The sequence below is a fragment of the Mauremys mutica genome, chromosome 1 (genome assembly GCF_020497125.1).
Source record: "Mauremys mutica isolate MM-2020 ecotype Southern chromosome 1, ASM2049712v1, whole genome shotgun sequence".
Taxonomy (NCBI): domain Eukaryota; kingdom Metazoa; phylum Chordata; order Testudines; family Geoemydidae; genus Mauremys; species Mauremys mutica.
Genome location: NC_059072.1, coordinates 319,941,408 through 319,965,836, shown reverse-complemented (window position 1 = coordinate 319,965,836; position 24,429 = coordinate 319,941,408). Strand labels below are relative to the sequence as shown.

At 42.0% G+C, this 24,429-nt stretch overlaps 1 protein-coding gene and 1 long non-coding RNA gene across 4 annotated transcripts in view; one reads left to right on the top strand and one right to left on the bottom strand.

Moving 5' to 3' along the window:
• LOC123370516 overlaps positions 1-14,510 on the top strand; it is a 101,002-nt gene extending 86,492 nt beyond the window's left edge. Inside the window, exon 3 of the long non-coding RNA XR_006579443.1 lies at positions 14,320-14,510. This is a non-coding gene — a long non-coding RNA (uncharacterized LOC123370516). The remainder of the gene's footprint in view (positions 1-14,319) is intronic.
• Positions 1-24,429, bottom strand: part of USP12 (ubiquitin specific peptidase 12) — an 85,624-nt gene that overhangs the window by 49,765 nt on the left and 11,430 nt on the right. For all 3 annotated transcript variants that reach the window (XM_045017150.1, XM_045017158.1, XM_045017168.1), the window contains exon 2: positions 592-672. In XM_045017150.1, the coding sequence (XP_044873085.1) occupies positions 592-672 (81 nt within the window). The remainder of the gene's footprint in view (positions 1-591; positions 673-24,429) is intronic.

Here is a 24,429-nt window from a genome sequence, read left to right as displayed (position 1 = left end):
CATCACCAAGAAACAAAATTTAAAAACTCTTACATCACTACAGGCAGTGCTACATAAGTTCTTCTAATGGCATGCAGTTTTCACAATTTGCCAACTGTCAGTTATGTAATTAAATTTTATTATTGAATAGAATATGCAGAAATTTTCCAGTCTTCCTCTCTTTTTTGGGCTGAATATATTTTGAAAGTTTCAACAAAAACTGCAACTTTTATTTAGGCATTTCCACACTTCTGAGTGCTTTAACACAGCAACTACAGCAGTAAGATTTTTTGTATGTAATTATTTATATAGACTGTGATAACAACCACAGCATGCTATGTACTTTTCTGCTTTAGAGTACAGTAATCTGAAAAAGTAAAAGGTTAAAGACGAGTAAAACACAAGAAACATGAGAAATAGTTCTATATTTATTCTAACATATATACATACTGTACCTTTATGAGATGCTTAACTTTTAACTTTAAGTTTACAGCAAGTCAGATTTCAATAATTTTTTTCCACTGACATTATATTAGTGTTGTACGCAATTTGCTCCACCTCAGTTCTATCACTTAGTATTTCAAAGCAATCAAATTATCAATTGAAACTTACGTTAACTAAACCAAAATAGTGCTCATTGACTGGAAACTGTTCCGGACCAATCTCTTTCTCTAAAGTTGAGGCATTGGCGCCCTGGAAAATAAAACAATGAAATCTTAATATTCACAGGTTCTATGGTTCTATCTATTTATAGTTCTAGCTACAGTCCACAGTGTAAACATGTAATGTAACTAAAGAAGGAAAAATTAATTAAATGGTAGTTTCTCCCAGAATATGAGGCCAGCTCTGCAATGGTCAATATGACTAACTGCACACACAAATGGACAGTTACGCATCTAACTGGTAGAGTATGCACAAATGAGGCATGCAAATACATACCCACATTTCTGAAAATCTGCCCCAAATGTCTAATATGAACAACAGTCACTTGTTTAAAAAGAAAAACAGGTGCTCAATTGCTTTTGAAGTAGGATGTATTTATGTGGAGGACTATCAACCTCTATGCTTGGAATTAACTGCCTATATTCCACAGTGCACATTTATTCTACCAAAATTAAGTAATTGTTTAAGGCAATTTTAAACCAAACAAATTGAACATACCGGAAAAGCACGTCTGACTGAGTTTGAACTTTCTGATCCATCAAAATAAATAAAATTAATTAATTAATTAATTAAAGTTTTGGTCAGGATTTGGTACTTATTCCTAGGCACTCCATAACCTGGGGCTGATCCAGCCAAAACAGGCATGCACAGCTTTCAGGCCATAAATGCTCTGGATTTCCTAGACTCTGTAACAACAGTTACGTCTTAGTCAAGTGAAGAAAGGCAAAGAAATGCAAAAAATTAATCTGACTGTAAATCTGCAGAACAATGGATTAGGTGTCTGCTCTGCCTCCTTCCCAGGGGGTGGTTTTTATGACCCAGCCCAGTCATTATATACAGCAATTAAAATCTTGGCAATGATTAGAGCGAGAACTAACTGAGCATGCTTAGCTAGTCCTAATTAACCAGCAATACAGAAAAAAGTAGCCATTTTAATTGTTGGTGTTTTTTCTGGCTGACACCTCCAGAATGGAACTTACTGGTAGTCAGGGAGAAGAATTAAATTGCCATCTCCCCCCCCCCACCACCACAACACAGCTCTTAAAGGAGGCAGAACATCTAGCAACTATTCCTCAGACTACACCCCATTAATATTTTTAAAACTCCCAAAATATAGCATCACCTAACCTCTCTTGCACCAAGACAGACAGGATTATGTTAAATCATTTTACAATCCCTTAAAAGATATCTTTATTTCTGTGTATGTTCTGGTTACTTCACCTTTAGTATAATATTTACCGACCTGCAAAAGTCACATGTATTTTTGCATAACTATAAATAAAGCACACCAAAACAATAAGACATTAGTTCTTTTCTGAGCAACATTTGCACGCATCAAAATGCCTGGAATGTACTATTATACCAGGATTACATTTTACAGAAGTTAGGGAATGCAGATCATCTACAAGGAGTAAAGAGGCTTGTTTGTTTTATTAATATTAATATTATAATTCTGCAATCTTCAAACTGGTTTTCTATAAAGTTATATCATCTTGGCCTAATAATCACCATCTCAGCATTAACATGTGGGAGACATTATGGTACAATATGAAGCAGTAAAGGCTGGAACGGCTGCAAACTTTGTAAAATAAGGACAGAATATAATGATGTTGCTTATTTTGATGTTTTGGTGATGTTTTCATCTGACACACTTTTCTACTGGACTGTCACCCTACTGCTTCCCTCACCTGCAATACACCAGTTCCTGTCAACAAAGGAAGTTAAGTTGGTTTAGCATGATTTGTTCTTAACAAAGCCATTTTGGCTATCACTTATCACCTTATCCTCTAAGTCAGTGGTTCTCAAATTTTTGTACTGGTGACCCCTTTCACATAGTGAGTGCTACCCCTTATAAATTAAAAACACTTTTTTATATATTTAACATTATAAATGCTGGATGCAAAGTGCAGTTTGGGGTGGAGGCTGACAGATCGCGACCCCCAAGAAGTCCTGACCACCAGTCGGAGAACCTCTGCTCTAGGTGCTTACAATTTAATAATTTGTTTCAGTATCTTTCTGGGTATTGAAGTTATGAAGACTGTGCTTTAATGGCCTGAGTCTTCCTTTTTCCCTTCTTTAAAGATTATAAGCAGAGTTCTGCTATACTTAAGGTTAAGACCAACTTCCTGTTTAAAGCTTGACTGTTCCAAGTGTTCTAAAATCCTTACGGTTATTCGGATTGCCTTGAAATCTGTGCGCCTCAGTGGGTTCAGTGTAGGCTCAGTAACACAAATTTGGGGCCATTTGGATAAACTCTCTTTTTGGGAGAGTTGTTTCTTAAAAGTGACCTATTCTGGCACACAGAGATCAAACCAGTACTCAGATCATCACATCAGGATCTCTGAAGCTCAAGGGTTACCCCAACAGAGTGCATGGCACCCCCCAGCCCTTCTCGGGAAATCAAATTGGAATGTTATTTAAAAAAAAAAAGTTTGCTTCTTCAGATAGGCCCACTCCAAGCAGTTCTAGTGCTCACACATCAAATGGATTACACTGTGCACAGGTAGAGAGAGCAGCTAATCTGAAAAACTCTCTCTATATCACAGAACCTGTGTGGCTCTGATGGTATGTTACAGTCATCAAATCTGAACACAGGCACTGAGAGTATGAATCCAAAGTAGAGCTGAAATCTGAAATTGAAAGAAGAGATAACGTTGCTGTAATCTGGCTCTGTAAAAGGGTTATTTTCATTCTGGGGAAATGTAATCAGAGTACAACAAAAATTTCAGAAGGCACTGAAACTACTTTTTGAAAAGAAAAACTCTGAAAGCAACTAGGAGGGCAGGATGACTGGGATAAAAGTAGATGGGAATAAGGAGAGAGGACCTGGAGGAGGGGGGCTAGGGGACGGAGGCCAGTGGGGGGCCACTGGGAAGGAGATATGGGGGTGAGTGACAGGGGGACTGGAGAAGAATAGGGATAGGAGTGCCTGTCACTCTACATTCCCCTCCTGAGTGTGCTACAATATGGTAGCTCCCAGCCCATCTACAGGGACCTAATCCCCCCCCCTTCCCTTTCTGGGGAGGGTCTGAGCAACTTGAGACCATTACTCCTTGTTCTGTCATCTGCCACCACTGAGAACAGTCTAGATCCATCCTCTTTGGAACCCACTTTCAGGTAGTTGAAAGCAGCTATCAAATCCCCCCTCATCCTTCTCTTCTGCAGACTAAACAATCCCAGTTCCCTCAGCCTCTCCTCATAAGTCATGCACTCCAGACCCCTAATCATTTTTGTTGCCCTCCGCTGGATTCTTTCCAATTTTTCCACATCCTTCTTGTAGTGTGGGGCCCAAACCTGGACACAGTACTCCAGACAAGGCTTCACCAATGTTGAATAGAGGGGAATGATTATGTCCTTTGATCTGCTGGCAATGCCCCTATTTATACAGCCCAAAACACCATAAGCCTTCTTGGCAACAAGCGCACACTGTCGACTCATATCCAGCTTCTCGTCCACTGTAACCTCTAGGTCCTTTTCTGCAGAACTGCTGCCTAGCCATTCAGTCCCTAGTCAAGTGCGGGACTCTGCACTTGTCCTTGTTGAACCTCATCAGGTTTCTTTTGGCCCAATCCTCTAATTTGTCTAGGTCCCTCTGTATCCTATCCCTACCCTCCAGCGTACCTACCACTCCTCCCAGTTTAGTGTCATCTGCAAACTTGCTGAGAGTGCAGTCCATGCCAGCCTCCAGATCATTAATGAAGTAATTCACATATTTAGAGCTATTATTACAGGATACACTCATCTCGTTGAGATGTTCTGACCTCTCTGAGCCTCTCTCATCAGCCTTGTTAGGAACTACACATTTCAAAAAATTTCAAACTAAACATTTCAAAGCATGACCATTATCAACACTCCACTATAACAAAATAGCACTTAGAGAAGCACTTAGATATCACATAACTGTGTAGCTTAGTGGAAATACCACTAGACTGGCCTAGATGATCTTGGGCAAGCCACATCACTTCTCTGTGCCTCAGTTTCCCATGTGTAAAATGGAGATAAGAAGAACATAAGAATGGCCATGCTGGGTTAGACAAAAGGTCCATCTAGTCCAATATCCTGTCTTCTGACAATGGCCAATGCCATGTGTCCCAGAGAGAATGAACAGAACAGGGAATCATCAAATGATCCATTCCCAGCTTCTGGCAAACAGAGGATAGGGACACCATCCCTGCCCATCATGGCCAATACCAATTGATGGACCCATACTCTATGAACTTATCTAGTTCTTTTTTGAACCCTGTTATAGTCTTGGCCTTCACAACATCCGCTGACAAAGACTTCCACAGACTGACTGTGCATTGTGTGAAGAAATACTTCCTTTTATTTGTTTTAAACTTGCTGATTATTAATTTCATTTGGTGACCCCTACTTCTTGTGTTATGAGAAGGAGTAAATAACACTTCCTTATTTACTTTCTCCACACCAGTCATGATTTTATAGACCTCTATTATATCCCCCCTTAGTCATCTCTTTTCCAAGCTGACAAGTCACAGTCTTATTATTCTCTGCTCAAACAGAAGGCCTTCCATACTCCTAAATCATTTTTGTTGCCCTTTTCTGAACTTTTTCCGATTCCAATATATCTTTTTTGAGATGAGGCTCACACAGTATTCAAGATGTGGGTGTACCATTGATTTATATAGAAGCAATGATATTTTATGTCTTACTATCTCTCTCTTTCTTAATGATATCCAACATTCTGTTCGTTTTTTTGACTGCTGCTGCACATTGAGTGGATTTTTTTTTAGGGAACTACCCACAATGACTCTAAGATCTCTTTCTTGAGTGGTAACAGCTAATTTAGATCCCATCATTTTATACTGAATTTCATCTACCATTTTGTTGCCCCGTTACCTAGTTTTGAGAGATACTTTTGTAGCTCTACGCAGTCTGCCTGGGACTTAACTATTTGAGTAGTTTTGTATCATCTGCAAATTTTGCCACCTCACTGTTTACCCCTTTTTCCATATTATTTATGGATATGTTGAATTAAGAACCCGGGGGACACCACTATTTACCTTTCTCCATTCTGAAAACTGACCATTTATTCCTACCCTTTGTTTCCGATCTTTTAACCAGTTACCAATCCCTGAGAGGACCTTCCCTCTTATCCCATGACAGCTTAATTTACGTAATAGCCTTTGGTGAGGGACCTTGTCAAAGGCTTTTTGAAAATCTAAGTACACTATAGCCACTGGATCCCCCTTGTCCACATGCTTTTTGACCCCTCTCAAAGAATTCTAGTAGATTGGTGAGGCATGATTTTCCTTTACAAAAACCATGTTGACTCTTCCCTAAGAAACTGTGTTCATCTATGTGTCTGACAATTTTGTTCTTTATTATAGTTTCAACCAGTTTGCCCGATACTGAAGTCATGCTTACTGGCCTGTAATTGCCAGATCATCTCTGGAGCCCTTTTTAAAAATTGGTGTCACATTAGCTATCCTCCCATCATTTGGTACAGAAGCTGATATAAATAATATGTTATAGTTAGTAGTTTTGCAATTTCACATTTGAGTTCTTTCAGAACTCTTGGGTGAATACCATCTGGTCCTGGTGACTTATTACTTCTAAAACCTCCTCTAATGACACCTCAATCAGGGACAGTTCCTCAGATTTGTCACCTAAAAAGAATGGCTCAAGTTTGGGAATCTCCCTCACATCCTCAGCTGTGAAGACCGAGGCAAAGAATTGATTTAGTTTCTCTGCAATAGCCTTATCATCCTTGAGTGTTCCTTTAGCATCTCCTTTAGCATTTCCACTGGTTTAGCAAGCTTTCTGCTTCTGATGTACTTAAAAAAAAATTGCTATTACTTTTTGAGGGTTTGGCTAGCTGTTCTTCAAATTCTTTTTTGGCCTTCCTAATTATATTTTTACACTTCATTTGCCAGAGTTTATACTCCTTTCTATTTTCCTCACTAGGATTTAACTTCTTTTTAAAGGATGCCTTTTTGCCTCTCATTGCTTCTTTTACTTTGTTGTTTAGCCACGGTGGCACTTTTTTGGTTCTCTATGCTTTTTTAATTCGGGGTATACATTTAAGTTGAGCCTCTATTATGGTGTCTTTAAAAAGTTTCCATGCAGCTTTTGCAGGGATTTCACTTTTTGCGCTGTACCTTTTAATTTCTGTTTCACTATCTTCCTCATTTTTCATAGAATATCAGGGGTGGAAGGGACCTCAGGCGGTCATCTAGTCCAACCCCCTGCTCAAATCAGGACCAATTCCCAGACAGATTTTTACCCCAGATCCCTAAGTGGCCACCCGCAAAGACTGAACTCACAACCGTGAGTTTAGCAGGCCAATGCTCAAACCACTGAGCTATCCCTCCCCCCGATTTTTGTGTAGTCCCCCTTTCTGAAATTAAATGCTACAGTGTTGGGATGCTGTGGTGTTTTCCCCCCCACAGGGATGTTAAATTTAATTATATTATGGTCACTATTACCAAGTGGTCCAGCTATATTCACCTCTTGGACCAGATCCTGTGCTCCACTTAGGACTAAAACAAGAATTGCCTCTCCTCTTGTGGGTGCCAGGACTAGCTGCTCCAAGAAGCAGACATTTAAGATGTCAAGAAACTTTATCTCTGCATCCCATCCTGAGGTGACATGTACCCAGTCAATATGGGGATAATTGAAATCCCCCATTATTATTGAGTTTTTTATTTGAATAGTCTCTCTAATCTCTTTGAGCATTTCACAGACACTATCATCATCCTGGTCATGTGGTCGGTAATATATCCCTACTGCTATATTCTTATTACACTGCTCCACAGCCAAAATGCTTCTGAAATAAATGTACTCAAACTTTACTAATTCTGGGTCACTGAGAACGAAAATGATGCTTAAAATTGTTGATTGGCTCTAGTTTTCAAGATATGCTATTGGGTCAGTATATACGACCCTTGACTTGGGAATAGTGGAGGATAAGTGAGTTATAAAGGGAAGGGATCTCAATTTAAACCAGAAATGACTAAAATACATCTTTGACTGGATCTATGAATAAATCTATGACTGGGTTTGGACAGTACTTGCTTTTTAGGCAAAACAATGAATGATGCAATCTGAAGCTGGTATTGCGTCATACATGATATGAATTGCATCATGTTATTCCTAGAAGTCATGGATGATGCAATCATAACGAAGCTTACATCACTCTGCTGAACAAATTGCCCTATATCAGCTCTAGAAAAAATACAGTGTCGTGCTCTCTTCTTTGTCAGTGTTTGATTTTGCCAAGGGACATTTCTGTTTAGCCAAAGTGAGCAGAGATGCCTCGTACTTGTGTGAACAGTGCAGATAACTTCTGCTATGCTTGTGGTGAAGTGACTTTTGCATCACAAAAGCACAGTATAACCACTATGGTTAAGAAAGCCTATCACCTTTATTTTGGCTGCAAAATTGGAGATCAGGACAAGAGATGGGCCCCACACATATGCTGCAACACTTGTGCAACAAATCTTCGCCAGTTGTTGAACAGGAAAAGGAAATCTATGCCTTTTGCAGTGCCAATGATTTGGAGAGAGCCAACAGATCATACCAGCAATTGTTACTTCTGCATGGTGCCTCCACTTGGGAAAGGTGTGTCAAAGAAGAAAAAGTGGACTGTGCATTATCCAAACATTCCATCAGCTATACGCCCAGTACCCCACGGAGAAGGACTGCCGGTTCCTGATGCACCAAAATCATTCTCACTTGAGTCAGACGAGGAAGAGGATGAAACTTCTGGTCCTGAACCATCAATGTCACAGGACCCACATTTTCTCCCATCCTCCTCCTCTGAACCACACCTCATAACACAAGGTGAACTGAATGACCTTGTCAGGGATTTGGAACTACCCAAGAGTAAGGCAGAGCTGTTGGGCTCCAGACTACAGCAGTGGAATCTCCTGGCAGGTGATGTTAGGGTTTCCATGTTCTGTGACCGTCAAAAGGATCTTGTCCCATTCTTCTTCATGGAAGGTGATCTTGTAGCCTACAACAACATCGATGGTGTTATGGCAGCCCTCAACATCGTCCACGATCCAGATGAGTGGAGACTGTTCATTGATTCATCGAAGACGAGTCTTAAAGCTGTTCTACTGCATAATGGCAATGTTTTGCCATCAATTCCAGTTGGTCATGCAGTCCATATGAAGGAAACCTATGACAACATGAAACAACTTTTGAGGTGCATAAACTATGACCAACATCAGTGACAGCTTTGTGGCGATTTGAAGGTTGTTGCTCTCTTGCTTGATCTGCAGACTGGATACACAAAGTACTGCTGTTTTCTCTGCGAATGGGATAGTCGTGCAAGAGATTCCCACTACATCAAGAAAGATTGGCCACTCCGACAGTCATTGGAGCCTGGGAGGAAAAGTGTTCAGCATCCACCACTTGTTGAACCAAGGAAGATTTTGTTACCACCCTTACACATCAAGCTGGGTCTGATGAAGAACTTTGTCAAGGCCATTGACAAAACACAAGCAGCTTTCAAGTACCTCCGTGGAAAATTTCCACGGTTAAGTGAAGCTAAGATAAAGGAAGGTGTCTTTGCTGGTCCTCAGATTCGTGAACTTCTTCGAGATGATGCATTTGACCATGCACTGCATGGCAAGGAAAAGACGGCATGGAAAGCCTTCCAGTTAGTGGCAATAATTTTCTCGGAAACAACAAGGCAGACAACTACAGGTTGTTGGTGGAAAACCTCCTCAAGGCATACAAAAGCCTTGGTTGCAACATGTCACTAAAGATACATTTTTTGTACTCTCATCTAGATTTTTTTCCACCGAACTGCGGAGCAGTGAGCGACGAGCACGGCGAGCGATTTCACCAGGACATTGCAACAATGGAGAAACGCTTTCAGGGCAAATGGAGCCCATCAATGCTTGCAGACTATTGCTGGACAGTGACAAGAGATGCTCCATTTAATGAATACAAGAGACAAGCCAAGAAGCGCCGAGTAGACACTGAATAGGACTAAACTATATACATAATAGCTTTTTGCCTTTTGTTTCATAATAAATTTTAGTTATATAACCCTTTTGCTGATTTTTAAAGTGTTACATAAACAGGACAGGTGAAATATTATCATGTAAAGCAACCATAAACACATGAAAAGACCTACGTTTACAATTTATGATTAAAACTCTACTATATACACAATATACATAGACATCAAATGTAAAAACTTAAATATCTTACCAACAGTAGCCAATCAGTTGTTTTAATTGTCATATTTGAATTCAGCACATCAAAATACATAATAAATAGCACATTTTATCTCTAAAGCAGACTTCTCAAAAATTGTAGACCAGTGTTATTAGAGCATCGAATTACTATCCATAGAGATTCTATAGTACAGTTTGGTTGATAAAAGATTTTTACTTCATTTGATTCTATGCTTTCTTTCACATACAGTGCCACTCCCCCACCAGCAAGACCTGTTCTGTCCTTCCGATATATTTTGTACCCTGGTATTACTGTGTCCCACTGATTATCCTCTTTCCACCAAGATTCTGTGATGTCTATTATATCAATATCCTCATTTAATAGGAGGCACTCTAGCTCACCCATCTTATTATTTAGACTTGTAGCACTGGTATATAAGCACTTAAAAATTGTCACTTTTTAGCAGTCTGCCATTACATGATGTAATTGAATGGGACTTTTTTTTTCATTTGACTGTTTCTCATCAGATCTCACCTCTATTTTATCATCTACCATCCTCTCCTCACTAGGACATAGAGAATCTCCATTAATAGATCCTCCCCTAAGGGATGTCTCTATCCGAACGACATGCTCTTTCGCATATGTCGGCTTTCCCCCAGCTCTTAAAATTAAAAAGGTCATAGAGCAATTTTTAAACTAAGTGCCAGCAATCCATTTTGGTTTAGGTGGAGCCCATCCTTCCTGTACAGGCTCCCTCTTTTCCAAAAGTTTCACCAGTTCCCAATAAATCTAAACCCCTCCTCCCTACACCATCATCTTATCCATGCATTAAGACCCTGCAGTTCTGCCTGTCTAACTGGCCCTGCGCATGGAACTGGAAACATTTCAGAGAAAGCTGCCATGGAGGTCCTGGACTTCTATCTCTTACTTAGCAGCCTAAATTTGGCCTCCAGCCTAAGTTAAAGTTCTTTGAGATCTACTGATGAAAGCATTATATAAAAGCTAGAATTACCTAGCCACAGTAACGTTTCAACTACAAATCTAGATGAGAACTGCAACTACCTAAATGGCCAATAACTCCTACCAACATTTATCTTCCTGTTTAAAAACAAACAGGAAATTCAACTTTATTAATGCAGAGATAAGTAAAGGACAGCTGCTACCTACACCTGCCTTATACTCAAACACTTAACCTACTTCCCAGACAGAGTACTCCACCAGTAAATTTAACAACTATTTCATACCCTTTTACAACCCCTTCAATACTTACACACAGGATACTGCCTAAACCTATATTTTCCCTCTACCCATAATTAAATCCACAGGGTGCCCTCATATTGCACCTCACTACTGACAACACCCATGGCAAGAAGACCCCAGTGCCCTGCTTCTGACACAACCTATACCAGTCTGGATCATTTTGATCCAGACTGGAACTTCAAGGTATATATGCACACCTCTTTCCTTTGATCACTCACAGGAATTCAGACCAAGATGTCCTCGTATCCCAAAATACACCCTCTACCAACCTGCCCCCACCTACTGACTCCATGAGTCAGTAAATCTACCCTAAGACCCTGAAAGCAGCTAGCGCACGTGCAGATAATTCCTAGTGGTTACTGTCAGCTCCAGGAAGCAGAATTAAGGTTGTGTGTGTATACACCTTAACGCTGTACTCCTGGTTTTCAGAAATTTGAGTTTTGCTGAACATACTGTTCTGGAAGGGCATGAGCTACCACCGGGCAACCTTAACTCCGTGTTAATGAATTTTTTGCCATTTATAGGTACTATGTTTGCCCTTCTCCAGTTCTCTGAGACGTCACTCAACTTCTATGCGTTCTCAAAGATAATCGCTAATGTTTCAGGATACTTGGCTAGATGGACTTTTATGGCTGTTCCTATGTTCAGTGTTGTGTGTTTGGAAGGAGGGGTTTATTTTACAGCATGAGTCTTGTGGTATTTGGTGTCTTTCCTAGATCCCCACCTTCTAGAGCCATGTGAAAATGTGAGAATCTCCTTTTTTCCGCTGGAGATGGGACACTGGATGGGGAGGGTTCTGGATTACTACAGTGAATTCTTTCCCAGGTGTCTGCATGGTGGAGCTCGCCAACCAGCTTAGGGTTTAACTGAAGGAATTTCCCCCCAAGTCAGATTTACAGAGACCTGGGCGGTGGGGAGGGTTCGCCTTCCTCTGCAGCATGGGGCACGAGTCACTTGCTGGGTTAAAGTAGAGTAAAGGATGGATTCTCTCAAACTAAGTCTTTAAACCATGATTTGAAGGCTTCAGTAACTCAGCCAGATGTTAGGAGTCTATTACAGGAGTGGGTGGGTGAGGTTCCGTGGCCTGCAGTGTGCAGGAGGTCAGACATGATGATCACAATGGTCCATTCTGGCCTTAAAGTCTGAATCTATAAGCCTGAATCTATGAGCCTTCAGAGATTGCTTTGGCTATTTCCTCAAGTCCTCTGGTCTGATTTCATCAAGACCTGTTGATTTGAATACACCTAAAGGTACGTCTACACTGCAATGCCCAGGCTCAGACTCAGTTTAAGCCCAAATCCCCCTTCTGTCCACACAAAAAGTCTGCCTGATTCAAATCAGTAAGCCCTCACCACCCAGCCTCTAGAATCCAAACAGGCTGGGTCCAAGCCTGAGAGCCACTCTGACTCAAGTAAAAACTCTGTTGTTTTGCAGTGGGGACACAGCTTGAGTTAGGATCCCTAGACTCATGTCCTGAAAGTTCACAAATGTTATCCCACAAACCTATGGGCCCATGTTTCTTAGCCTTTCTATCCCAAGACTAGCCAATCAACTCCCAGGTAATAGAATCAATCCCCCTGGTTCAAGTACAGCTATTTAGTACTTAACCTTTCCATTTTATTCTGACTGCTAAACTGGAAACAGAGTGAACCGTCTCCTGCATTAGTTATGGCCAGTGAGTAGTCGTCCTTTGCCAAGAGCGCTGCTACCTGGTCACAAGACAGAGTCAGATACTGGTAAGTCTCTGGTGAGAGATGAGCAAGATGTTTGACTTCAGTAAGAGTGCCAGAAATGATAATGTGCACCAAGAAACAATCCAAGAAGCTGTCAGTGTTGGGGATTCAACAGACTAGTGACCAATGCAGAGAGTGGATCAAGCAGCTCAAGATGGAGTATCAGAAAGCCAGAGATGAGAACCACACCTCTGGGAACTCCTCATCATCCTGTCTCTTTTAAGAGGACTTTGACCCAAATAAATAAAGCTTATGCCTAAATAAATCTGTTAATCTTAAAGAAGAGAGAAGTAGCACTGGAGCCTGACAAGTTTCCACTTTCATTTCTGTTATTGATATAGGAAAAAAAGGGATTTCCAGCTGATGATCCAATCCAATTATTATTACAAGCCATGGGCAGCAGTGTTTATCCACTCATGGCAGAATTCATGCCAGCACCTCAGCATCTCCTATCCCCACCACATGGAATTCAAAATGGATACTGGGAAGTTCTAACAACAGTTAAATGAACAAACTCTCACACTGTTACAAAGATGTGGTGTTGTGCTAAAAGAAAGACTTTACATTGCATTCCCTGACAATATGCCGCACAATACAAAATCAGCCACGCCAGACGGTACCGAATTGCCAGTGAATGGATATGGGGGGTAGGGGGGGAGAGAAGAGAGGAGGGAATAATCCATGGGTGATGAATTAACTGTTCAAATACACCAGGGGGTTGTATGAAGTCCAGAAATGTGGTGGGGATGGGGAAGTGCTTTTCAGTTCTTTGTTACAGAAATATGCCTTGGGGGGGGGGGAGGAAATTAGGTGATACATGCCAAATTATGAGTCCTAGCAGTCCCTGTGTTGCGTATATAGTCTATGTATTGCTAGATTAGTAGTCCATATTGTCAGGCGCATTTGCACGTCATCCATAAACAGATGTAGTCCATGCAGTTTATGTTGTAAACCATAGCTGCCCAAAGGTAACACATGAATGCAGAGAGCTTTCAGCAGCTTATAGAGAGACAATAATCCCCGTGGAAGCTAGCGCTGCATCCTGTTGATTTCCCCAGGTGACAATAGCTGCAAATTTTTCCTGTAGTGGGAACTCAACACACATCTGGCTTGCCGCCAGTAGCTTGAAACAGAATATCCCTTTGCCATTCAGGAATCTCCAGAATTGTTATGTCCTCCCAAATGCCTAAAAGCATAATAAAACCATAGGTAGTAAACTTTGGAAAGTGGCACTCACTCCCCAAAGCTAAAGTGGACTGCAATGTTTAACAATATATCACTAAATGAATTTTGTAAATTTCACTTTACCATTAAGTGTGAAAACTTTACACTCTGCTTAACTCTAAGTGTTTGGCAAGTGTTTCCCAAGCAGCATTTGGGAACTAAAAAACTGTTGGCCTCAGATGTACTGAAGCATAATTATTCAAAATATCATGTTTTGGCCTTGAGATTCTAAAGAAATTTCTGCCGCTGATATAATAAAACTTTTCTGAAATACTGAGACTGTATACTGTTTCATTTCTATTTTCAGGCCCTTCTACCTCTGCACGCCAACCACAATCAAGCAGGAGCCTGGCGGGGAGGAATCACGCTGTCATGATGCAGTAAAACATTGTGAAGAGCACAGCAAGCCACAATAATGCAGACAGCATTGATAACACTTGAATCCAAACAGTTCTGTAAATAGCACCAGCAAGATTTTAATTGGCCAAATGCACATTCAGCCACCATTCTGTACCTATTGAGAGTGTAATTAAACCTTCCTTTGCCAGGGCATCTGAAATCAGGGTACAATTTCATAACACAAGGGTGGGGTCTCCTAGAATAAAAGTGGGGACAGTTACTCCATTTATGATGATGTCATTTGATGAGAATAGAGTCCCAGTCTGTTCACGAAGGAAAACTCCCAATTAATGGAAAAATCTGTCATCATGCACTTTTCTAGTAGTCCATGTTGGCATCCACGAATCAGCCTCTGTGATTGACAAGGGCCAGCACAACAACGGAGTAGTAGCCTTTGTGGTTTATGTACTCTTGTGCTCCCTGAAGGAGGACAAGCTTTGGGCACGAGTGCAGTTGGGAAACCCTATTCTCTCAAAACCAGAAAGTATGGCAAGGACATTTTTTATGTTCACCACGTTTGAGCAAATCACATGCCTGATTGTGGTGGTGGAGGTTTCATTTGAATTGCCAACACTGAACTGGTTAGCAATGGACTTGTAGAAGTCAGAAGTAGCGAGCTTCCAGATAGTTATACAACCTGTTTCCGGACCAGCATGGCCACCCTCTCTCACATTGGAGTTTCATGGGAAGCTGCTCACAAAGCTCCAGAAACATCACTTTCTTCATGCAAAACTTCTGGAGCCACTGCTGATCATCCCAGGTCCACCTGACGATACGATCCCATCAGCAGCTATACTGAGAGTTGTGAGCAGCATTAGCCAGTTGGCATCTGCCATCTCCCTCCTCTGCTGAGAGGTGCATTCAGTAGGTCAGAAAATGCCATCAAAACATTCACCAGCATCTGATGGATGCTCTGCCTGTTTCCGGAAATGGGAGTGAAAGAACAAGCAGAGCAAGTTCTTCAAATAGTGCCTCATCCATATTGTTGGCTCCGGTTGCCGAGAGCATGCAGACCCAAAAGATGTCTTGGCTGGATGTGTTGGTGGGCTAAAACAACTTCCAATATGGTTCTGAAGGATGGAGAGTCAAGTTTTCCCACAATGCACCAGGAACCAAGGACTAGAGTAGCTACAGCTAAGGAGGGAGCTAGGAAGCCTGGGATATGCTGGTTTGACTCAGGTCTGCACAGTGCAGTGTGGATGCATGAGAGCAGGTGTGAGACCCATGTCCGAGACCCAGGTCCAGAAATTGTAAACCCAGGGTCATAAATCAGTGTGGATACTCAAGTGCAGACTTATAAACACCAAGTCTCCGGACTCAAATCCAAAAGACCCTTGGCTTAGACCCTTGCAGCATAGACATACCCTAACAGCTAAATATTCTTTAACCTGTTCTTTCCCTAGTCTAGCCTATATTCCTTCCCCCTTGTTGCTAATATTATACGTGTTAAGCATCTGGTCACAGACAACCTTTTTAGTTAAAACAAAAAAAGGCATTAACAACTTCAGCTCCTAACCTCAAAGTAAAAGCACAAGGCATTCCTGACCATCTAGCCTTAACCATTTGCTGTAGTGTTCAGAGGCAGCCTCTCTGGCTGTTCACGATGTTCTGAAAGTCTCTGCACCTCTGCCCATCAGTGAGGCTCTCTCCAATTGAAACAATTATCCCATTAGGCAGATATTGCTCAGCAGACTCCAGCCTTGTCATCAGACACCAGCATATCCCTTTCAGCATCCTGAATACACATTCCACTGTTATTCTCCAGCAACTCAGGGTATAGTTGAACAGCCCCTTTCTCTATCCAAATGTCCAGTTAAAGGCTTCTTACACCAGAGAAGCCAAGGGTAAGCTACGTCTCCTAGAAGGACCATGGGAATCATACCACCATTAACATCCAAAGTGGTCCTGGGAGGACACATTTTCATTCACGAAAACAAGTCTGAGTTTCTAAAGATCCTAGCAACATGGATCTTTCCAGACCACCTCACATCAATATTGGCAAACCTTCCATGGTGATCAACCATATCTGAAGCACCATTCAGATATATCCATTTCTGTTTATGAATTCTGGTGTGGGAGGCAAAAGAATATGCACAAGGATCTCATTAATGGCCCCAATATAATTCAGGAACCCGAACCATGCAAATCCATCAATAACCTCCTGTGCACTACCAAGTGTTATCACCTGGCGGGGGGGGGGGGAGAATCAGTACTTTAATGCACTGCACATCTTCATGACTACAGCCGCGACAGTACCAAACTGATTAGCTACTGACCAACTGTGGATAGTTAGCTTTTAGATGGCGATGGCCAAAAACTTCTCCATGGTAAGAGGAACTCATGTTCATACACTACTGTAGCAGCTCGGGGTGAGTTCCATACATCTCTGGGAAAGTGGCCTATATCCTGAAATTCTATCACAACTATTGGTAATCCCAGGTCTCCAGCACTATTCTTTCACACCACTCAATTCGTTTCTCAAGCCCAGACATGGTGCTCCTCCAAGGGAAGCTGCCCCAGGAAAAGTTCATCCACAGGTAGTTGCCCAGTTTCATCCTCCTCTACCCAAATTGGCTCTTCAGCGCAGTAGCTGACACCCAAAGCCATCTGGCTGCATGACTACAAATACAGTGTTAATTACTGTGACAGATAACAATATCCTGCAATATCCTAAACAAACCTTATGGAATTAAGTTAAATCTTATTGAACTAAGGATTTCAAGAGTAAATTGAATTAAAAATGTCATTGTTTATGTGCTATTGTGGAACTAATCTCCTAATTTCTCTAGGAGATCTGACTAATGCAATCTCTGGGAAGCATTAGGAACTTCAAAGGACTTTTTGGGAAAATACATATGAAATGGATTTCCTAGGAAATACTTGGGGTGAGGGGAATGAAAATGACCTATCCCCCTTCTGAAGCTTCATCTTGAGCAGAAAAATCACTGTCTACCTGATTACCTATTCACCGTCTCTTCAAAGGCCCAAATTGTATAAATGAATTACTCTCAGAGTCATGAATGTGCTCGTTCTGAGCTGAAGCTGATGAACTAGTAACCACAAGCAAAACCCCTATTTTGGGTTTGAAAAACTAATCACCTACCAGAGTCCTTGCTAGACTGCAGAGGGGAATACAGGTACCATTACCCTGAACTGTGATTACTACTACTACTACTACTACAACAACTAATACTGACTGCAGGGGTCAGACTAGATCAGGCCTGCACAACATGCGGCCCGCGTGGGCTCACTGTGGGCTGAGGAGGCGAGCGGGCGGGCAGTGGGGGCAGGTGAGCCGGCGGCGGGGGCGGGGAGGCTGAGGAGGCAAACGGGAGGGCAGGCAGTGCGCGGGCTGAGTAGGCGAGCCGGGGACGGGGGGGTAGGCTGAGCAGGCGAGCGAGGAGTCAGTGGCTGACCTGTTCTACTGATCTGGTCTGGCTCCCATTCCCTCTCCAAAGGTTGCAGCTGTCTGGAGGTGCCTGCCTTCCATGCCTTCCTCAGTCACACCGCATTCATTCAACAGGGCAATTGATTACAAAGTTGGGGGAAAATCTTATTCTACTTCTAGCAAAAAGACATTTTTCTTTTACCCTAATTATACTACCTTAGGGGCCCGCTATAACATATTACCAAGGTTCAATACCGTTGTTTCGGTGGGGCAGCACTGGGGAAGGAGGGTTTGTTTCCGCGGGGTGGGAAGTGCTTAGTGGGGGTATTTCAGGGGGGCTGGGTGGGGAGTATTTCAGGGGGCTGGGCGGCGCTGGGGGGGTTCAGCGGGACCAGGGGGGTTCGGCCCTCAGCTGTTTTCTTTGGAGTAATGTGGCCCTCGCCGTTTTACGAGTTGTTCAGGCCTGGGACTACATGATCATAATGGTCCCTTCTGACCTTAAAATCTATGAGTCTATTAAAGTCTATGAGACTGTCAGGATCATGGCATTCAGCAGCATTCCCTGCATGCTGCCTAACAGCATTTTGAAAATGGTGCTGGCTCATAAAATACAGATGTATCCTGGGATGCCAGAAGAGGAATCATGGGAATATACTAATTTCACCCCCTGGTCCCATAATTCCAGTTGCTTTCATAAGAACATAAGAACGGCGGCAATGATCAAATGATCTCTCTCCTGCCATCCATCTCCATCCTCTGACGAACAGAGGCTAGGGACACCATTCCTTACCCATCCTGACTAATAGCCATTTATGGACTTAACCTCCATGAATTTATCCAGTTCTCTTTTCAACGCTGTTCTAGTCCTAGCCTTCACAACCTCCTCAGGTAAGGAGTTCCACAAGTTGACTGTGCACTGCGTGAAGAAGAACTTCCTTTTATTTGTTTTAAATCTCCTGCCTATTAATTTCATTTGATGACCCCTAGTTCTTTTATTATGGGAATAAGTAAATAACTTTTTCTAATCCACTTTCTCCACATCACTCATGATTTTATATACTTCTATCAAATCCCCCCTTAATCTCCTCTTTTCCAAGCTGAAGAGTCCTAGCCTCTTTAATCTTTCCTCATATGGGACCCTCTCCAAACCAATAATCATTTTAGTTGCCCTTTTCTGAACCTTTTCTACTGCCAGTATATCTTTTTTGAGGTAAGGAGACCACATCTGTACACAGTATTCGAGATGTGGGTGTACCATGGATTTATATAATGGCAATCATATATTCTCAGTCTTATTCTCTATCCCCTTTTTAATTATTCCTAACATCCTGTTTGCTTTTTTGACCGCCTCTGCACACTGCGTGGACATCTTCAGAGAACTATCCACGATGACTCCAAGATCTTTTTCCTTACTCGTTGTAGCTAAATTAGCCCCCATCATATTGTATGTATAGTTGGGGTTATTTTTTCCAATGTGCATTACTTTACATTTATCCACATTCAATTTCATTTGCCATTTTGTTGCCCAATCACTTAGTTTCTTTAGATCTTGCTGAAGTTCTTCACAATCTGCTTTGGTCTTAACTATCTTGAGCAGTTTAGTATCATCTGCAAACTTTGCCACCTCACTGTTTACCCCTTTCTCCAGATCATTTATGAATAAATTGAATAGGATTGGTCCTAGGATAAATTGAATAGGATTGGTCCCCTCTCCATTCTGAGAATTTACCATTAATTCCTATCCTTTGTTCCCTGTCTTTTAACCAGTTCTCAGTCCATGAAAGGACCTTCCCTTTTATCCCATGACAGCTTAATTTACGTAAGAGCCTTTGGTGAGGGACCTTGTCAAAGGCTTCCTGGAAATCTAAGTATACTATGTCCACTGGATCCCCCTTGTCCAAGTTTGTTGACCCCTTCAAAGAACTCTAATAGATTAGTAAGACACGATTTCCCTTTACAGAAACCATGTTGACTGTAGCTCAACAGTTTATGTTTTTCTATGTGTCTGACAATTTTATTCTTAACTATTGTTTCGACTAATTTGCCCGGTACTGATGTCAGACTTACAGGTCTGTAATTGCTGGGATCACCTCTAGAACCCTTTTTAAATATTGGTGTTACATTAGCTAACTTCCAGTCACTGGGTACCGAAGCTGATTTAAAGGACAGATTACAAACCTTAGTTAATAGTTCTGCAACTTCACATTTGAGTTCTTTCAGAACTCTTGGGTGAATGCCATCTGGTCCCCGGTGACTTGTTAATGTTGAGTTTATCAATTAATTCCAAAACCTCCTCAAGTGACACTTCAATCTGTGACAGTTCCTCAGATTTGTCACCTACAAAAGCCAGCTCAGGTTTGGGAATCTCCCTAACATCCTCAGCCGTGAAAACTGAAGCAAAGAATCCATTTAGTTTCTCCGCAATGACTTTATCATCTTTAAGCGCTCCTTTTGTATCTCGATCATCAAGGGGCCTGACTGGTTGTTTAGCAGGGTTCCTGCTTCTGATGTACTTAAAAAACATTTTGTTATTACCTTTGGAGTTTTTGGCTAGCCGTTCTTCAAACTCCTCTTTGGCTTTTCTTATTACACACTTGCACTTAATTTGGCAGTGTTTATGCTCCTTTCTATTTGCCTTACTAGGATTTGACTTCCAGTAAGTTTCCCACAATGTGCAGCAAGGAAAATAATCCCAGAATACACAGAGAATTTCACAGTTTCCCAGTTGCTTACAAAACTGTTTGCTAAAGAGCAGAAATATACTGGAGATCAGAACTTCTCGATTCTATCACTAGCTCTGATAATGTAGCTTCATTGCAGAATTGGCCTAAGTTACTCTTACTCCGGTGTTGCCTGAAGCCCCCTTCCATGCACACACAAAAACCTCTCACATGAGTTAAGTAATGCATTCAGTCCAGGTTAGCTGGCACTGCTTGAGGGTGTGGGTTACAGGCCAGGTTATGCATTCACTTGGGCTAGTAATCTGCCCACTTGGCAGCAAGGATGCCAGTTAAATCACTTAAGTTAAATGCCTTCTCACAATTACCCACATACACCCAAAAGGACTGACAAGTTCTCCCACAATTCACTTGGAAAGACTCACAGGGCAGCTCAGCTTTCTACAACACAAACGAACCCCAGGATATGCCCCCCAGAAGTCCAAACAACACACACAGAAGAGTTCAACACCAGTGAGGACACAGTAATTAGGTCTGTACAGTGTGGCCACTGACACCTGGGCTAGGCTAACATACGTGCCAATAACCTGGGTAACTCTGAGGTGAATACATATCCTTAGACATAGAGTGACCAAAGCACATTCAATTGGAAAGGCAGTGTGGTTGGGTTTTATATCTGACACTGCTTGTAGAGACCTTATGAAACCTCTTTTAATGTACTTGTAAAACAGGGTGGCAGTTCACACAGGATGACTGCTTTCTAGGGTTCACAGACTTTGTCAATAAGAAGGATAACAAAGTGCATGGAAATATAAGACAGTTAATAAAGGTCAGATTTGAATTTATGGTCTCTTCTCCCCCAGCTCTTTCCCAACTTCCCCCTAGGCTACAGGATCTTTTGGGGGAGTGAAGAGTTAGTGAGAGAGACACACACACCTTCCCCAAACAGCTATCTTATATCATCACTATTAAATACAACATGTTCATCTTGGCACATTTCTTTTCCATTATGGGGAAAGAGTGACAAATCATGACACAGACAAACACTACCTATAAATACAAAATCAGTTATAAATAACTAATCTTGTGGCAAATATCAGAGGAGTAGTCATGTTAGTCTGGATCTGTAAAAGCGGCAAAGAGTTCTGTGGCACCTTATAGACTAACAAACGTATTAGAGCATGAGCTTTCGTGGGCGAATACCCAGTTTGTCGGATGCAATCTTGTGGTAATCAGCACACAAGCAGCAAAGCACAGATCCAGAATGCTCGCTACAGGGGTCTGAAAAAAGGGGAGAAGGTTGTGGAGGGGGAAAAAAAAAATCAAAAAGGGGAGATTTTAGAAGTCTTATTATAGAATCATAAACATGTATGGCTGGAAGGTACCTCAAGAGGCCAAGACTAACAGGGTTCAAGAACTAGAAAAATTCATGGAAGACAGGTCCATCAATGGCTATTAGCCAGGGTGGGTAAGGATGGTGTCTCTATCCTCTGTTTGCCAGAAGCTGGGAATGAGCAACAGGGGATGCATCACTTGATCATTACCTGTTCTGTTCATTCCCTCTGGGGCACCTGGCATTGGCCACTCTTGGAAGACAGGATACCGGGCTAGATGGACCTTTTGTCTGACCCAATACTGCCACTCTTATGGTCTCATATGTCATCAAATCCAGTCCCCTGCACTGAAGCAGGACACTTAAACCTAGACCAGTGGTTCCCAAACTGAGGTTCGCAAACCCCTGGGGATTCGCAAAACGTTACAGGGGGGTCGCCAGAAAAATTTCTCTAACGATGGCCAGAGAACCCCGGACATTGGAGGCAGCAGGTGAGACCTGTTTGCAGTGCAGACAGCCCGAGCCCCAGGGAGAGCGGGGCTGTGCAGTTGGGGCTGGCAGCCCAAGCCTTGGTGGTCAGCGGGACCTGCAGCACGAGCTCAGTGGAGCTCAGTTGACCGGGACGGTCAACAGGGTCCAGCAGCAGGAGCCGGCTGCCCAGACCCCGGCGCGGGGCCAGTAGCCTGAGCCCTCTGATGGGCAGGGCGGCAGATGAGACTCCCAGGCCTGCAGGTGGCAGCCCGGACCCCTGTCCTTGTCAGACAGGGGAAGTTGTTATGGTAGGCAGAGTGAGCAGGGGCCACACTGTACGTGGGAGGTGGTCCAAGCTAATTTGTCCCTCGCAGGACACCCTCGTAGGGACAGACCTCGTGGCGGAAGAAAATCTGTTTTTGAGCCAAACCCGCCAGAAGCACGTTATAGCCCGTGCAGCAGTGTTAAGGTGCCTCAGTAATTGTCATTCTCTCTGCAGTGCTGTTTTGCTTCAGTGATACTTGAGTGAATCTTCTCATTTTCTAGTTTGTTTGGTTGTTAGTCTCTCTTTGTTGTTTTTATTAAAACTTTTGTACACAAGTTCAATGGATAAGTGGCTGAAAAAGGAAAGTGTAAAGACGCAAGAATCAGCTAGTGTTTCCTCAAGTCCACACTGTAGAAAATCTAAGTCTAATTATCATGATTGTCCTGGAAAGTCACTTACAAAGAAAAGAAAATATTATTATGATTATATAAAATATGGGCTTTACATGCATTGGTGATTAAGAACGTCCAAAACCACTGTGTGAGATTTGTGATGGTGTTCTAGCAAACAGCAGCCTCAAACCTTCTCTACTTTGGTGCCATTTAGAAACCAGGCATCCTGCACACCTCAACAAACATGCTGATTTTTTCAAGCAAAAATTAGCTGAGAGGAAAAGTGACATTACCAGCTTTATATCCAAAGCAAGTACTGATAATGAAAATGCACTTGAAGCGTCATACCGCGTGAGCTACCGAGTAGCAAAAGCATCAGAAGCCCATACCATAGCAGAAAGCTTGATTGGTCCATATATAAAAGAAGTAGTTCATTGCATGCTTGGAGAAAATGCTGCAAAAAGGACTGACATGGTACCTTTGTCCAATAATACATTGTCACGAAGAATTAATGACATGTCAAATAATGTAGAGACCACAATTGTACAGAGTGAAAAATAGTTCATATTATGCTATACAGTTGGATGCATCAACTGATGTAGCTAATCTAGCTATTTTGCTACTGTTTGTATGTTATGTGAATGAAGGTCTGGTTGAAGACAACTTGTTGTTTTGCCGACCATTGGAAGAACATACAACTGGAGAACTTATCTTCAATCTGACTAATGCATATTTTCAAGAAAAGGAAATAGATTGGTCTCGTTGCCTAGGCATTTGCACTGATGGGGCCACATCAATGACGGGGAAGTATACTGGATTTGTAGCTCAAACAAAAAAGGTTACATCAAAAGTCTCTTGGACTCATTGCAGCATCCATAGACAAGCACTTGCAACAAAACGCATGCCTGAGGGACTGAAGGAAGTGCTGGACAATGCAGTGAAAATGGTGAATTTCATAAAATCACAGCCAACAAATTCCAGAATATTTCACGTACTTTGTGAAGAAATGGGTAGTATACACAATTGTCTGTTGACCCATACTGAAGTTAGATGGCTCTCATGGGGCAAAATCATTGTGCACTTGTTTGAGCTTAGAATGGAAATCCTAGTTTTTTTCAACAGCCACCCTTTCCACCTTGCCAGCTGTAGGGAAAATAATGTCTGGCTCCAGAACCTAGCTTATTTAGCAGATATTTTCTCAAGAATTAATTACCTAAATTTATCTCTTCAAGGTCTCAATTTAACAGTTTTCAATGTGCAAGAGCGAGCTGAATCCATGATAAAGAAGTTGCAGTTCTGGGAAAGTTGTTTGGAAACCAATCAAACTGAGTGTTTCAGTAATCTTCATGACTTCCTGGCAAAACATAAACTTCAGTTGGATCAGTGCACTAAAACCAATATAACTGCACACCTAAAAGGACTTTGCACAACTTTCAGGGAATACTTTCCAGCTATGTCAGGCAATAATGACTGGATACCACAACCTTTTGT